Source organism: Lotus japonicus, chromosome 2, assembly GCF_012489685.1.
Source record: "Lotus japonicus ecotype B-129 chromosome 2, LjGifu_v1.2".
Taxonomy (NCBI): Eukaryota; Viridiplantae; Streptophyta; class Magnoliopsida; order Fabales; family Fabaceae; genus Lotus; species Lotus japonicus.
The window spans coordinates 71,146,760-71,161,770 of NC_080042.1; the positions used below are offsets into that span (position 1 = coordinate 71,146,760).

General features: G+C 35.8%; 2 protein-coding genes and 1 long non-coding RNA gene across 5 annotated transcripts; all 3 read right to left on the reverse strand.

Moving 5' to 3' along the window:
• Positions 1-3,770: 3,770 nt before the first annotated feature.
• LOC130739222 (protease Do-like 1, chloroplastic) lies at positions 3,771-8,565 on the reverse strand. Its single transcript, XM_057591473.1, has 8 exons — positions 8,073-8,565; positions 7,864-7,986; positions 7,156-7,327; positions 6,473-6,510; positions 5,550-5,748; positions 5,270-5,422; positions 4,830-4,964; positions 3,771-4,082 (listed from the first exon to the last, which is right to left on the reverse strand). Exons 1-8 carry the CDS (start codon positions 8,468-8,470, stop codon positions 4,005-4,007), a joined length of 1,296 nt encoding a protein of 431 aa, XP_057447456.1. The 5' UTR covers positions 8,471-8,565; the 3' UTR covers positions 3,771-4,004.
• A 132-nt stretch (positions 8,566-8,697) lies between these two features.
• On the reverse strand, positions 8,698-9,114 carry LOC130736969 (uncharacterized). The gene has a single exon (XM_057588742.1). It carries the CDS (start codon positions 9,112-9,114, stop codon positions 8,698-8,700), a length of 417 nt encoding a protein of 138 aa, XP_057444725.1.
• A 1,053-nt stretch (positions 9,115-10,167) lies between these two features.
• LOC130735630 (uncharacterized) lies at positions 10,168-14,191 on the reverse strand. Of its 3 annotated transcripts, none has more exons than XR_009018523.1 (4): positions 13,107-13,215; positions 12,834-13,010; positions 11,351-11,482; positions 10,168-10,440 (listed from the first exon to the last, which is right to left on the reverse strand). It is a non-coding gene; the product is annotated as an uncharacterized LOC130735630 (long non-coding RNA). The 3 variants fall into 3 exon arrangements; XR_009018524.1 differs by lacking the exons at positions 10,168-10,440; positions 13,107-13,215 and adding exons at positions 13,739-13,836; positions 14,018-14,191 and having other exon boundaries at positions 10,449-11,482; XR_009018522.1 differs by lacking the exon at positions 10,168-10,440 and having other exon boundaries at positions 10,449-11,482.
• Positions 14,192-15,011: the final 820 nt, after the last annotated feature.

Below are 15,011 nucleotides of genomic sequence, written 5' to 3' on the forward strand. Positions count from 1 at the left end.
GTAAGCATGGTTTACATAAAAGAATTGATGAAGTGTTCAACAGTTCAAGACCTAAACCATGGTGCTACTTTAAGTGCCTCTTCAACGTTAGAGCCTTAAGTAAACTCTTCACACTCAATTCACTAATTTATCATAAGATGGTCAGGAACAAATTAAGCATGCATAGATACCATTAAATGAGAACCAACACTACTACAAAAGTGAAGAAGAAATATGAGAGTAGAGTCTCTGATGAATCCATTAAGGTGAGCAAGAAGTACCACCTTTGGCATTGACACACACTAGCTAGTAATTGAGATGATGCTTTCAAATCAAAAGGTTATTGGTCATGAATTACTATGCATACAAAATAACATAAGTTAATGCCTTTCAGTACACTTCAGCGAGTAACCAAATTAAGAAATTAAAAATTAAGAAATGACAAAAAATATTAATTCAAGTGAGTCATGCCAGAAAGCTCTCAACTACCTGAGTTCAACTCCTCTAGAGTCTAAAGCAAGTAGCTGAATTCACAAGAGTGAGTCACTGTTAAATCAGAAAAGGCCAAACAACATAGATACTTGGCAAATATGAACATGATAATGATGTTATATATCTCAAAAATAAGATCCCTGCTAATAGATCTCAATTGAAACCAAACTCATGGCATCAGGAATCCACATTTTATTTTAACTTGAAAGCAATTCAATTAACAAGCTATGAACAAATTGAATAGAGCAATGAGTGATGGGTTACTCTCACATACAGGCTACTTCAACAGAAACAACAAATCAAGAATTCAACAGAAACCCCTAAACCAAAAAAAAGGAAAACGACTGAGTTTTAAGACTGCTAATTTGACACAAAACAAGGTTCAGCCATCTACCATAAACCCTAAATTAATCTTTCAAGTGAGTGAATGTTTGTTTGTTGAAAACCTAATTAAGCTCAACGTGAATAGCCATTGATTTGAACATATCGAGTATGAAATCGAGATTCTGGTGTCTGTTTGTGAAATTTGACCTGATCGAACCAGACTTGCAGCACTTCGGGTACCCTTCTCCTTGTCAGCGGCGGCGGCGTCCCTTGGCCTTGCGATCGATGTGGATCAGCCACTTGCGCCTGTAGACCTGAGTCACGTTCCCTTCTCTTCCCTTGTAGGTTCCGCGCACCACCTGAAGAACACAGACTCAGGCAACGGTGAACACATCGACGATGACGGCGGCTTCTAAAGCTTCAAAGCACACTCGGCGGCGACGGTGACGCAAATGGCCCAGAGCCTCAACCATCTGCCATTCAAGAACAAATCCTCTAGCATAAAACCTAATCTAATCTTTCATGAACACAGTTGGTAAAATCTAGCAAGGTTTTTTTAACTCAGTTTTTGTTTTCTTTTACCTCAGATTAAGGACCAACTTAAAAATAAATGAAGTTAGGGGGTAGAATCATGATTTACGAAAATATGGTACTATTATCCAGGATTTAAAAAAATCAAAACAAATGAAATAATGTAATTGGTCAGTCAAACTCCTGTACGCTACCCATAAAAAAATTGCGGGCACCACAGAAAACGCCTTTACAAATACAAACTTACTTATCGTGAACCACTAAAGAGTACATGCACATTGTATTGCAGATGTCTTATTTCCTGATATAGAGAAGCTGTCTTCCAAAGGGTTAGACACAGTTAAAGTGTTAATCTTAGATCTTTTTGTCATTTTCCTTTATGATGAATATAAAAATTTGCAGGTATGATATTCTTTCCATGCTTCTTGGTCGACTGTTCCCCATGAGCATTGAGGAAAATGTACATTGACATTGTTTTAGCCCTTTCTAATATATATCCTTTTAATGACTTGCCTTGATAAAAGTTATTTTCTGTGAGATAAATCTGAGGATCCTAACGGAGGAAAAGTAGAAAATGATACCAGATATGATTTACTTGATTTTTATTGAGGAGCAGACTGGAGAAGATTCTAAGGAAGCTGAACTTGAGAGAAATGTTTCTATTCGTTAATACCAGGAAAAAAAAATTCACGCACACTATAGTTATCATACAAAAACACAAAAATAAAAGACATTGATAAATTGTCATCAAGAACATGTGACAGAGTCTACATCCAATATAATATAGCTAGCTGTAAGAAGACACTTAATCCATTTCCAAAATCAAGCAACAAATGTAAAAAAAAAAAAAGTCTCAAAACATACCATCAGAAGAAGAAGCATTTCCAATGAAAGCGTGAGCAAGCAATTCTGCATCCTTTCCGAGATGGGCCTTCAAAAATAGAATCTTTCGAAGCAACATCATTTTGTGTGGTCTAACAGCTCTATTCTCTTTGGACTCCCTTCCACGACTTCTTCATTTCCTCCTCGCTTGAACCTCTCTCCAAACGTTGGTTCCGTAATGAAATTAAACTCACCGAGACATGGAAGAATCTCTACCATATGTGCAGTTTGTGTATCCGGTTTATTTGCAACCATCTGCATGCGCCTCTTTAACCTCTCTAACTTGCTCCTCAATCTACAAAGGTCATATTCAAATTGGGGATAAATGTATCAATAGACAGATTCACGAAAAAAAAAATGGTAGTGCAACAACAAACAAAGAGAAATAATACAAATGTGGATTGAAAGTAAATTCAATTTGCATGTCTATGTACATCGATACACATTACAACACAATATCTATTTAAGTGAATGCCAGGAATTAACAGATTGTTCTTAGATATATAAGTGTGTTAACTCTTATTGTATAATCAATAAGAGACATTCTTAAGAGAAGAGATGAAAAAGGCCAAAATAGTATGGGGAAAAACTGCTAAAAGAAGATTGTAACTTATATGTAAAAATTCCTTATCAGCCATTACCTCCTATGGACAAAAAGCCATCAAAATAAAATAAGGCTTGGATCGTGCTTTTGGAATGAGTTACTCATCAACCTTAGGATATTTTCCTCTTCTGCCAAATGCAAGAGGAATTACGTGCATGGCATTAGCTTTTTAGACAATTAACTCAGTCCAAGAACCACTGATTACATAAAGAAATACAGTATTAGTAGGTAGTGTAGTGTACCTTATGTTGTATCTTCACTGAGTTTTCAGGCCCGAGTTTTCTGAGTACTCCATCGTGTCTCAGACAGAAACAGTATGCAAGGAGTGAAATTGGAGTGGTTCATCAAAATCAAAAGTGCTGGTTTCACGTGAGTTGAAAGAAGGTGTGGGAAACGCAATGTCCCTACATTATGATGGTTGTCGCCTGAGGTGCGTGTGTCAATTGTGAGAGGAAAGGCCTCATTTGCGCCTATGCCAACAGAGTCTCCATCTTCGCTTCTGAATTGGATGCTTGGGCCGTTACAGATTTGGGAGGAATTGCAATCACAGAGGAAAGAAACGTCGTAAGCAGTCAATTTTGTGTAGATTTTCTGTGGGCAGGCTAGGAATGGTCGAGGGAGTGGAATGATATGACGGGTCGATGGAGCGAGGTTAGACATTGTAAAATGAAGCAGGGTAAGATATGTTGACACGTCACTCTAAAGTCTGAGGTGGCAAAATTTGCTAAAAAAGAAAATGTGAGGTGGCGCCGTTATATTGCGCGCTTCACAATTTTGGCATAATTATTACTTTCAATTATACAGAAACAAAACAAATCTTTTTAGAATTCTCTTTTAAAAATTTGATAACAGAAAGAAAAAATAATCATTTCACCCTAAAAGAAAAAGCAAACATAATCATTTTCCATGTAAGTGAACTAATCTTAACCGCAATGAGCATAGATTGAATAACATGATGTTTCTTATCAAGCTCCCCTTTCTCTGGACTTGTATTAGAGCAAATAGACGTGACTAGTTACAACAAGTTCAGTAATCAAAAAGTTCATGGAAGATCGATCAGGTGCCAGTCCTGTAGTACATACATATTTACATTTAGGTGATCCTTTATAGGGAAACAACCTAAGAATACACACAAAACAGCTGCATTCCCTGGCACAAGAAATGTGTATATACACGCTGAATGACTTGCATATCATGATTCATCTGGCTTTGGCTCCAGGATGACAGGGATCTTCTCCTTGTGGTCACCTCGCAAAACCTCCACAGTCACCTGAATATTAACATCTTAAGTATCAAACTAGGATAATTAATCAGCTTCAGATTGGGCAATGTAACTTAATATGTAGAGGAACTTCTATAACTACATATTTAAAAGAATTTTTTTACTGTACTGCTATAAGACCCCTACAAATCTTCACGGATAGAATATTGGACGGTAAAGAACCAACGAGAAAGTAAGGCTAATGTTATAATCTGATGGAGGAATGATCACACAGGACAATGGGATTATGAATGAAATCATCAGAGAGGAAATTGGGGTAGCTCTCATTGTATAAAAGATGATAGCGGTCTTGTCTTTAGGTGGTTTGGTCATCAATGGATTGGATATGTAGGAGCACCTGTAAAGAAGGTAGACCAGATAAAAGATAATCTAACAACTAGAGCAAGAGGAAGACCAAGAAAAGTTGTAGGTTAAACAATTAAGAGAGATTTAGAATGACATAGCCTGTCATTAGACTTAATTCATGGTAGGACATTGTGGCATAATGCTGTCCATATAGTTGACCCCACCTAATGGGAAAAGAGGCTTTGGTTGTTGTTGTTGCTGATTATTGTGTCAACCATATCCTTAAACATAAAGATCAATCAAATTTGAACATGTTCCATTTTTTTATGGGAAACCCCAGGATTTTAATAAGAATTTTTCAAATGGAAAAAGCTACCTTATATTGAAATTAACAAATGAGACATTCCAAAGAGACACAAGAGTAACAGAGAAAATGGATCAGCACCATACCTTATCACCCACTTTACACTGGTCAAGAATTCTGTACAGATCACTTCCATTAGTAACCTTCGTACCATTCACAGATGTTATGATGTCTCCTAAAATGAGTCTACCATATGAATCACGCTTTGTTGATTGCAAGCCCTACAAAATAGAAATTTGACCAGCTCCATCAGCCAAATCCCTAACCATTGGAAAATTGTAAAAGAATAATTCAACCATTTCAAAGAGTGACATAAAATAAGACACCATATAAATGAAGCTCACATAAGAAAAATTGAGTGTTGTATAGGTCCTTGGACCAGTATTTGAGACAAGCTTGAGTGGGTTTGGTGGAAGTAAATAGGATGTTTTTATGTTAATATGTAATCCATGCTACTATTAGAGCTTTTGGCTTGACTCTAATAAGAATGAACTTCATCATTTACAGATATAAAGAATTAACTTACTGCTTTTCCGGCTGGACCATTGGCAGGAGCATCCAAGACGAGGACTCCACTTACCCCTAACTGCTCCACAGACTGATCTGGAGCAAACTTGATACCTAAAATAGGTCTTGTCACCTTCCCAAACTTCACCAACTGGTCAACAATGCCATTTACCTAGATATATAAAATAAAAAGCACGTGAGTTATTATAGAAAATATGAAAAAAGAAAGATGTGTTTAAACGGAAAGATGTCTTTGTGAAGGAAGAATTAGGCAAAGAAAGAGAAGATTCAAAGCTCACAGTATCCACTGGAATAGAAAATCCAACACCAGAGGATGCACCAGATGGGGAGTATATAGCTGTATTTATCCCAATGAGGTTTCCAGAACTATCTAGGAGTGGCCCTCCACTGTTACCAGGATTAATAGCTGCATCTGTCTGTATAACATCTTGAATTGGACGACCAGTAGCAGCGGAACTAATTTCTCGCCGAAGTCCACTATTGAGATGTATCAAAAAATGCAATCAATACAAAAGGAAAATTGTAATAAAATAAATCAAACATTTCTCACCCGGGTTTTTCAGCATAAGTATAGTATGTGTTTAACATGCATACGTTTAAAAAAACAATATGGATTTACCATATGATTTGTCTTGCTTAAAGTTGAACTTTCAAAGAAAAGGAAGAGAAGATGTTGCAGGAACTATGACTTGTCTTTAATTCAGCAAAGGGATTAGAGGTGCACCATTTGAAGAACAATACGATTTTTCACAAGAGTTTCTATAATACGAAATGTCTTTTTGTCTAATTCTTGAACCCTACTCCCCCTCATTTATTTTATTTGTGAGTAATTGTATGCAGATTGAAACTTGAAGCAGTCACATTATTTATTTTTAGTACAATGGATGCAGTCTCATTTATCATTATTTTACTTAAATTTTGCATAAACATCAGACAGATGTTAATGAAAATGATGAATGTCAATGTCTTCCGGTCGTCATCCCTAGTGCTGCTAATTAGAAAAATTGATATTCGGAATGCATTGAGAACAAGATGACTATCATTGCTATTTTTAGACACCTACATAAAATGTTTTAGCATGTATAACCCACATGAGAAAAGGAAAAGGAATAGCAAAGTAGAAACTCTTTTCATAGTTGATGAATGATGAGGAGGTGAAAAGTTACATTAAAATATTCACTTCAAGGTTTTCAATTCATACCTGATGACACCAGTTGTAAGAGTGTGGTCAAGTCCAAACTGCAATATAAGAATCAGATTGTCATATTCATGACGTAGTCAGTAATGCTGTATTCAATCATCAACAAGACAACAACAAATAGCATTCAAGTCAGGAATGATTAAAATCTACATAAAGCATATGGCAGCAATTCACAAGGCAAAAGGTCCAAAGAAAACTAGGTACCAGCCATATTTTCTGGTTTTTTATCCATCCCTCTCTTAGTAGGTGAGTCCCTCATTTAAAAAAAAAGCGAAACCCACACAATACTTTTAGATAGTGATGCAGAACGGAACTCATCCAGATTTTGAGGAACAGAAAGGGCTACAAATCTAGGTTTCCATCAGAGGCATCAGTAACTAAGATCTCCAATATTTGTTTAACATAAATGTTAGCAGAGACAGTGCGGAATTACAACAGAAGCAAGCTACACTGACTAAATGAATACATAATTACAAAAACTATATGTTAGATCAAACGAGTGAACTGTTAAAAAAATATTTAGGAAAGTTTGAAATCCCGTTGATTATAAAAATTCTAACTTTCTTTGAAGCTCTAACTAATAGTAAATTCAAACACGATTGTCATCACATCTCTAGATTGGAAAAATCATAGAGAATACATGTTTACAATACAACATGCATCAATATGCAGGGACATCTCACCGGGTTCCCAATAGCATACACTTTCTGACCAACAAGCAAGTTTGCAGAGACCCCAACAGGTATAGGCCTCAGCTTGTCTTTTGGCGCGTCAACACGTAACACAGCAACATCCTTGTCTTGGTCAAAACCAACAACTTTTGCATCATAGGTTGACTGGTCAGCAAGGGTGACCCTGCACATAACTAGCATCTCATTGAACAAAAGAAATAAATTCGCTCACATTTTAAGCCATCCCAAGTCCCAAAATGTGTATCTAGCTACTGTCAAACTTTCTCCTCAATGAATTCAGTTAAAGTCTGCCATTTATCTAACTATTGTGGCATCCCAAGTCCCAAAATTCTAGAATTTACCTAAATACTGTGGTATTGCACTTATTTGGTATAGAAGTTTAGAAAAAGAGGAAAAAACTGTAAAATACAAGTGTCCTTCAAATGTCTTACAAAATAAAAGTATTAACATAGCTATGACATAACTAGTATTTTGAAGTGTTTGTGCTCCCATACAACATTATTACCAACTCCCTTTTGTTTCATAAGTTAAATTACATCATCCATTTAACATTAGATGAGTTACATTATATATAACATGTACAGATTTAGGTGCATAACATAAAAGTTACCACTTGCCAGCATCATATGACTCAAAATCAGACATGTCAAACTAGAAACAAAATGCATAGAGTACAAGTCTAATGCAGAAGCAACCAACCTGAGATCAGAAGCACCCCGAATAACGTGATAATTGGTCACAATATTCCCTTCCTTATCCCAAACAAATCCAGACCCAGATCCTTGAGGAACCTCCAACACATCCAACGTAAACGCATCCTGCCTAAACACAAAAAACCCACATTCAAAAACACAAAACAAAGCAAAAGGGTATCCTAAAACAGCAACAATAAACACTGAAAATGTTACTTGACAGCAAGGTTGGTGATGTAGACAACAGAGGGAGTATTCTCTTGGAAGAGACGAACAGTGGCGAGTTCATCGGACTGCAACTTCCTCGGCGGCGTGACGACGAAGGCGGAGGCGGAATCAGTGTTGGTGAAGAAGAGGGTGAAGGAGAGGGCGAGGGAAGTGCAGAGAATGAGAGCGGAATCGAAGCAGGTTTTGGGAGTGGGAGATTGAAGGAGTGAGAGAGTGGGGTGTGAAATGGGGTGATGGGGTGTGTGGAGATGGAGAGATTTTGAGAGATGGAAGGTGGGTTTGGTGGTTGAGGAGGAGGAGCGAGAAAATGCGGCGGAGCGAGAGCGAGAGCGGAGATGGAAGAGTGAGGAGGATGTGATGAGTGCAGAGGCTGTAGATGCAGCCATTGATTTCGGTTGGACTAAGGAGTGAGGTGATGACCACTGTGAATGGTAATGAGGTTGAAGTGTTGGATCATGTTTTGTTTTGTTTGACTCATTCAGCCATGTGTCTTTGTGTGTGATGGAGCTTTAGTTAAAATAAGAATAATAAATATAAATATAAATAAAGTTACAATGAATAATATTTTATACACCTCCACTCGTCAATCATGACATAATAAATCCTTTATATCCTAAATGAGAGAAGCATAAATATGTTTTGAAGAAGAAGGAGAGGAATTCACCAAGGTAACTGCGTCTAGAGAGTCAGATTGACATTTCACAGTACGAGCACCACGGTCCCAAGCCGAACTCAACCCATAATAGATAGCAAGCAGCTCAAGATGCAAGATATTTGGGTCATCTTGGAAGCCATAGAATCTGCCAAACCGCCGGCTAAAGCTACTACGGAAGCCGCCAGTAAACCCACCTCCTCTTGTGATGTCCCACACATTACCATCGACATTAACCACCAAGTTATCACCAACACGGGGAAGCCAACGCACCAGCCTTGGGGAAGCTTGAGGAGCACTAAAGGGTTCACCAAAGTAGCGCCTTAAATCATTATCCACGCCTGCAATATTAGAAGCCACAGCGTGTGAACTCATCATTGTATTCTCCATGCAGAAGGAACATCTCGTGCGCCAAATCCACCACAACGTAGCTGCAACTAAGGGGTCGGAATCAACTAGCAGCTCACACAACCTGAAGTTTTGAAACCTAATCGAGACCAAACACCTATAGCCATCGTGCAATCGCAAAAGCAGTGCAAAACAGATTTATCTCCATTATTGCAAATAACACAAGCAGCAGAGGTCACCAATCCCCTCCTTTGACGGCAAGCATTTGTGGGAAGAGCTCATGTACAACTAATCGGATAAGAAGCACACACTTCAGAGGCATAGAATTCAAACATGGAAATTAGATAGCAGAACATCTCTAAAAAACTATACTAGAAGTTGTGGAGTATTCGGCCAAATGACAGTAACCATCAACATCATCACCATTATATGATTTAAATAAATAATAGATCATAATAAACATGAAAGCAACACTAGAATCCAAAGCGGCAGATATGATATAAGTGTATTTTGCCCACCATGACTTCTGCATTTTGTAAAGGTAGAAGAAGACGATTCCAACAACTCCCTTATAATGAAATTTACTGATTTTGATATTGGAATAACACTGACACCTGAAATGATGAGAGATACGTGAATGTACTTAATCCACTTTTGGTTGGGAATATTTTTGTCATAAGTCACACTGGCGCAGGGAAAAGTAGACCAAAGAGGAAAAATCATTCCATTCCCGGATAAATTCCATCTTTCGTAAAAACTCTTTGTAGTCCTACTACTCCCCATATGATTGAAGCTTGGTAAAGCATGACATTACTAGGAAAATTCCCTGTCGATCAATCACAAATGTTTGGAATTGTTGTGAGAAGCCACCATCGTGTGTCAAAACAGACACTTGAAGAAACTAGAGTTGCGACAATCTGAAGAAAAAAAACGAAGGAATTTGCCACAAGTTAGATATATTGTAATATTCCTCTTTAACTAATGATTTATAAAACAATCTTAAGTTTAAACAAATCAAACATGATTTTGTTTAAACTTAAGATTGTTTTACAAATCAATAATCAAAGAGGAATATTACAACTTATCTAACTTGTGGCAATTTATTTCGTTTTTCTTCTTCAGGTTGTAGGAGCTCTAGTTTCCTCAAATGTTCGTTTTGGCACGTCATGGTGGCTTCTCAACACGATTCCAAACATTTGTGATAGACGAACAATGACTTGCCCTAGTAATGTCATACAAAACTTTAATCATATGGAAAGCATTGGGACCACATAGAGTTTTTACGAATGATGGAATTTACCCGGGAATGGAATGACTTTTCAACTTTGTTCTACTCTCCGCTGCGCCAATGTGCTCCTGTAAAATATATTCCCCATCAAAAGTGGATAACGACATTAACATGCTCCTCATCATTGCAGGTGCGTGGAAATGATATTCCACCAGCAAAATCAATAAATTTCATTACTTTTTGGAATCGTCGTCTTCTACCTTTGCGAAATTCACAAGTTATGGTGGGCGGAATACACCTACGTCATATCTGCTGCTTTGGATTCTAGTGTTGTTTTCACGTCTATTATGATATATTATTCATTTAAGTCCTATAATGGTGATGTTGATAATTATTGTCATTTGACTAAATGCCCCCACAACTTCTGGTATAGTTGTTAAGGGATGTTCTAGTATCCAATCTCCATGTTTGAATTCTATGAACCTTAGTCCCTTACTCTAAGTTTACGATTTTGTTTCAATAAGATAATGATTATCCATCGCGGAACAAAATCCATAAGCACATAAAGGCCAGGTTTTAAGTAGAGTACCTCATTAATTAGGGACTCATCTTGTTCTTCTAAGAATATCAACCGGCAACGTTTTGAGAACTATAACTGGAGTAAGTTCTCAGAATGCCCGCATATCACCAACATCAGTTACGAACTACGTAAATGCAAATAATTCTGATGGTTGATATGGAACAATATAACTTTCCGATATAATCAATTGTTGCCATGAACTTGGAGTGGTATGATGTTGTCAAGGGCTCACCAATATCATATCTAGTTTTTCCCAGCAGAAGTAACTATATGATTAATGCAAGATTCTGGGGGAAATATCACAAATGTCCGAATATCCAATGAAAATTGTTCAAGGAATTTCTCATATCAATATTTCAAGGATAAACTAATCAAGTAAAAAAAGTGACACAAATAGCTAATTAATAATTTTTTTTAAGTTGGATTAGACTCATAGTTGTCAAATTAAAACATCATACCGGAACACCACTATAAGCATTGCATAGCTTTGAGAGTGTTGAAGATAAGTGACTCCTTTTGCATTAGTTGCAAGCCTTAGTTCTTCCACATTCCATTTTTGTAGCAATTGCCTTGAAATAGACATTGAAAAGCTGCAACAAACCCACACTCAAGTAAATATTAGAGAATACCTAGCACCAAACATTTGACGTGAACAAAGATTACAAGTTGACAAACCTTCCTCCATAACAGGAGAAATAATAAGAAAGACAGTTCTATCATTTTAATTTGCATTCAGAGCAATAAAAAAGCACATTTTCATATCAACAAATAATCAAAATTTTGAAAAACAAAAAATCAGTTTCCTCGTTGATAGTTGCCTTGTCGTTTTAGGAAGTAGAGCATGGAAGTGAAGTCATAACAGATGATATATGAAAACAAAAGACTGTATAGATTCAAGAAACAACCTAGCATCATCACCAATCTCTGATCTGAAGATCCTATCATAGGAATAAATGGATGTCTAGATGCAATAGATGGAGCAATAATTTCATTAATAAATACTGAAAATTCATTAATGCACCTCTCCCCGTAAAGAACCAATCCCACCTTTAATTGTGTTAGGATTTGTATTCATTAATGGACTGAACAGAACAATTAGGTTAGATGGAAAGGGAAGGGGATGAAATGATGGAACAAAGGTGATAGAAATTGGATTAGAATCGAATGGAAAAATGGAAGGAATTATAATTTCATTTTAATTAGCTATGTACAGACTTTAGCTGACCTATTCAATTATGTCATGTATAAATTTACCAGAATCAACAAAATAGATTAGAAAACTTACTTAACTATATATAATTCAATATGTATTGCTAGAGTGATGCAAATCATGTGCAACAAGCCCACCCCAAAAATGAATATTAAAAATTTAATAAAACAAAAATGCCTACACAATACACACGCAAAATCAGTATGCTAGCCCAATTTGATATCACCACGATTTGGGTTGAAGTGTTGAACATCACGTGTATATTTCCTACTATGAAATTAAACTATTTAATTTTATCTAGTTTTGCTGCTACAGAATGAAAATGAAATAAATATATAAAAAAATGATAGTATCTAGTAATATGTTAGTATGCCATAATTTAACATATATTTGCAAGCATTCCAAGATATTGGAATAAAAATATCTCAAGTATTACACAATAAGATATGTCAGAAAAAATAAATAATTATGTTCATATTATCCATTTTAGACATAGACATACAATACAAAACTTACACGGTTGTTAATTCAGATGTGTTATATTCTGGCCTGTCATGTCATGGTTCATCGATCGGTAAATAAAAAACACGTTTACATAAAAAGGAATTTATGACTTACGGCCGGTAAAAAAAAATCATCAAAGGATCATAATCCTTTCTAAAAAAAGAGATCAAAGCAAATATAAAACATAGGTAGGAAATGAATAAGAAAAATATAAAACAAACAAATACCTCATAAACATAAAGCTGGGCTACATTGTTATGCAAGCCAAATCTTCTTGATGTCAAAGATCAAATCTGCATAAAAATTTCAAAATATATTGTGCTCAGGCTGAGTTTGGAACTTTAGGGGCAATGTAAACCTATGATTTGTCTTTCACATCCATCACGTGCGTCCCCCGTGTAATCCTGCAATGAATGATAGTTATAACCCAAGTAAGGAAATTTATTTAATATTGAAACTTCAAAACCTTATATGAAATTTCAAATATGAATATAATTTACCTTGCCAACACCTTTAAAGCCGTTGTTCTAGAAAAGACCATCCATATCATTAGAATGATCAATCTCCTACCAGGATTTATAAGTAAACAATTCTTGACACAAAGAAAACAATAAGGAGAAGTAAACTAGCTATTTATACAAAGGTACACCGACTTTATACACAATCATAGATAACTTATCTCCTATAAACTAGCTATTCTGGTGGTTAAAATTAATCGACCAAGTCAGCAGATGACAATCAATCCCTTTATTCTCTAACTTTGACAAATTCAAGGACACATGATGTTAACTTACAATTTGAAGAAGAGAATAAAAACTAATTAGGTTTTTATTTGAAAAAAAAAAATAACTAGGTAAAATTAAGATGTTCTTTCTAACTGACATATTAGGCATACAGCATAACATATCTCAAAGCCTATGAAGGAACATGCTTTAGAAATACCACAGATACATAATCCCCTTCGTTTCACGAATACAAGTAATCTAGAGTCTAGCTATATTTTAAACACAAGTTAGTAAAATTAATATCTTTAAGTCTTCTTTTTTTACCCTTCAAATACATATATGTTAAATGTAAAATGGTTGTAAATTTGTAACAAGATAAGAAGCAGAGTGAATGATTAATAAACTACCTGGAAACTATGTCGAATGTTAGAATACAAATCTTGATGCTTAGATGCACTGTCAACACCAAGTATATTGTATGAAACAACTACAGTCTTACTCTTATCTGCAATAGGAGGGGAAAGGTTCAGAATAGTAAATATAGACTGAAAATTAATGAAAACAAACCAGTATCCACATGCAAGACAATGAAGTAACATAAAAAAATAGTGATTTGAATTGTGAAGAAGAAAAGTGTGAAAAGGGAATTTGGGAAAAAAATGAATTCGGGACAGTGAATGATATACATCATCGTAGTCGAGAGAGAGCGAGCACTATGGTGCACTGCATCTTTGAAATCTTCGGTTCTGTCTCTCGCCTTCGCCATCTCTTTTCTGCCGGAAACCACCATGCAAGAGTCCTGTTGCGCCGTGTGGTTCACCAGGGAGAAGGTTAGGTGCAGGAGATATTTGAAATCTTGTGGTTTGTTGGGTGGTGGGTTGCGACAAGGTAGGTAGAAGGTGGTTTATTATGTGCTCTGATATATATATATTGGGTGGAGTTGTAGCACACTAGCACGAGGTTAGAAACTTGAAGATAGTGATTTTGTATTTGAAAAGGTTGAATTACATGGTTGTGTGTTATACGTGTATATATATACAGCAATGCTGAGGTATTAATTTAAAAATAAAATCCTAACAAACTTACTATCACTAACAAGAAGATATCTTAATAGCATGTTACATTTAAATTTAAATTTTAAGCTTATTCTGTTAGTACTCCTACCGTTATTACTTATTAGTGTTTGATGCTAAGGTGGTGTGCGACAAGATAGAGAAGGGAGCATCACGTACAATCTAATCTAATCTATTTAATATCATATTATAAATTATAATAAGTATAAATATTGAAATAAATTTAATTGGGGCGGGGGTGAAAAAGAAGATAAAAATATGTTATACTATCTTGTAGAATTCTGTCCCAGCCTCCTCTTAAGATAAGTTTTACATATAATGAAAATGATATGATAAAGAACATGATTATGTTATCGTATTATGTTAGCGTAACAAACAACGAATTACGATTAGATATGATATGTTTATGTTATCTTATCATATTTCTTTATTCTACAAACCATAGTTTTCTTGAGCGTTAAAGTCCCTTTTGAATCTATCACACTACAACACAAGCTATTTCTCAACCACATTGGCATCAAGCCATGAATGATGTAACATGCTTTGTTAAAAAATAACACTTGGGACGCTTGATCCATAGCCCGCTGAATTCTATTGATGACATTTT

What these genes read in the sequence shown, in the direction of transcription:
- LOC130736969 (XM_057588742.1), bottom strand. Translation starts at nt 9,114, where the DNA reads ATGATGAGTTCACACGCTGTGGCTTCTAATATTGCAGGCGTGGATAAT.
- LOC130739222 (XM_057591473.1), bottom strand. Translation starts at nt 8,470, where the DNA reads ATGGCTGCATCTACAGCCTCTGCACTCATCACATCCTCCTCACTCTTC. An exon ending in CTTACAACTGGTGTCATCAG is followed by an intron (nt 5,749 to 6,472) that starts GTATGAATTGAA and finishes ACATCTCAATAG; the next exon opens with TGGACTTCGGCGAGAAATTA. An exon ending in TTTCTATTCCAGTGGATACT is followed by an intron (nt 5,423 to 5,549) that starts GTGAGCTTTGAA and finishes TTATATATCTAG; the next exon opens with GTAAATGGCATTGTTGACCA.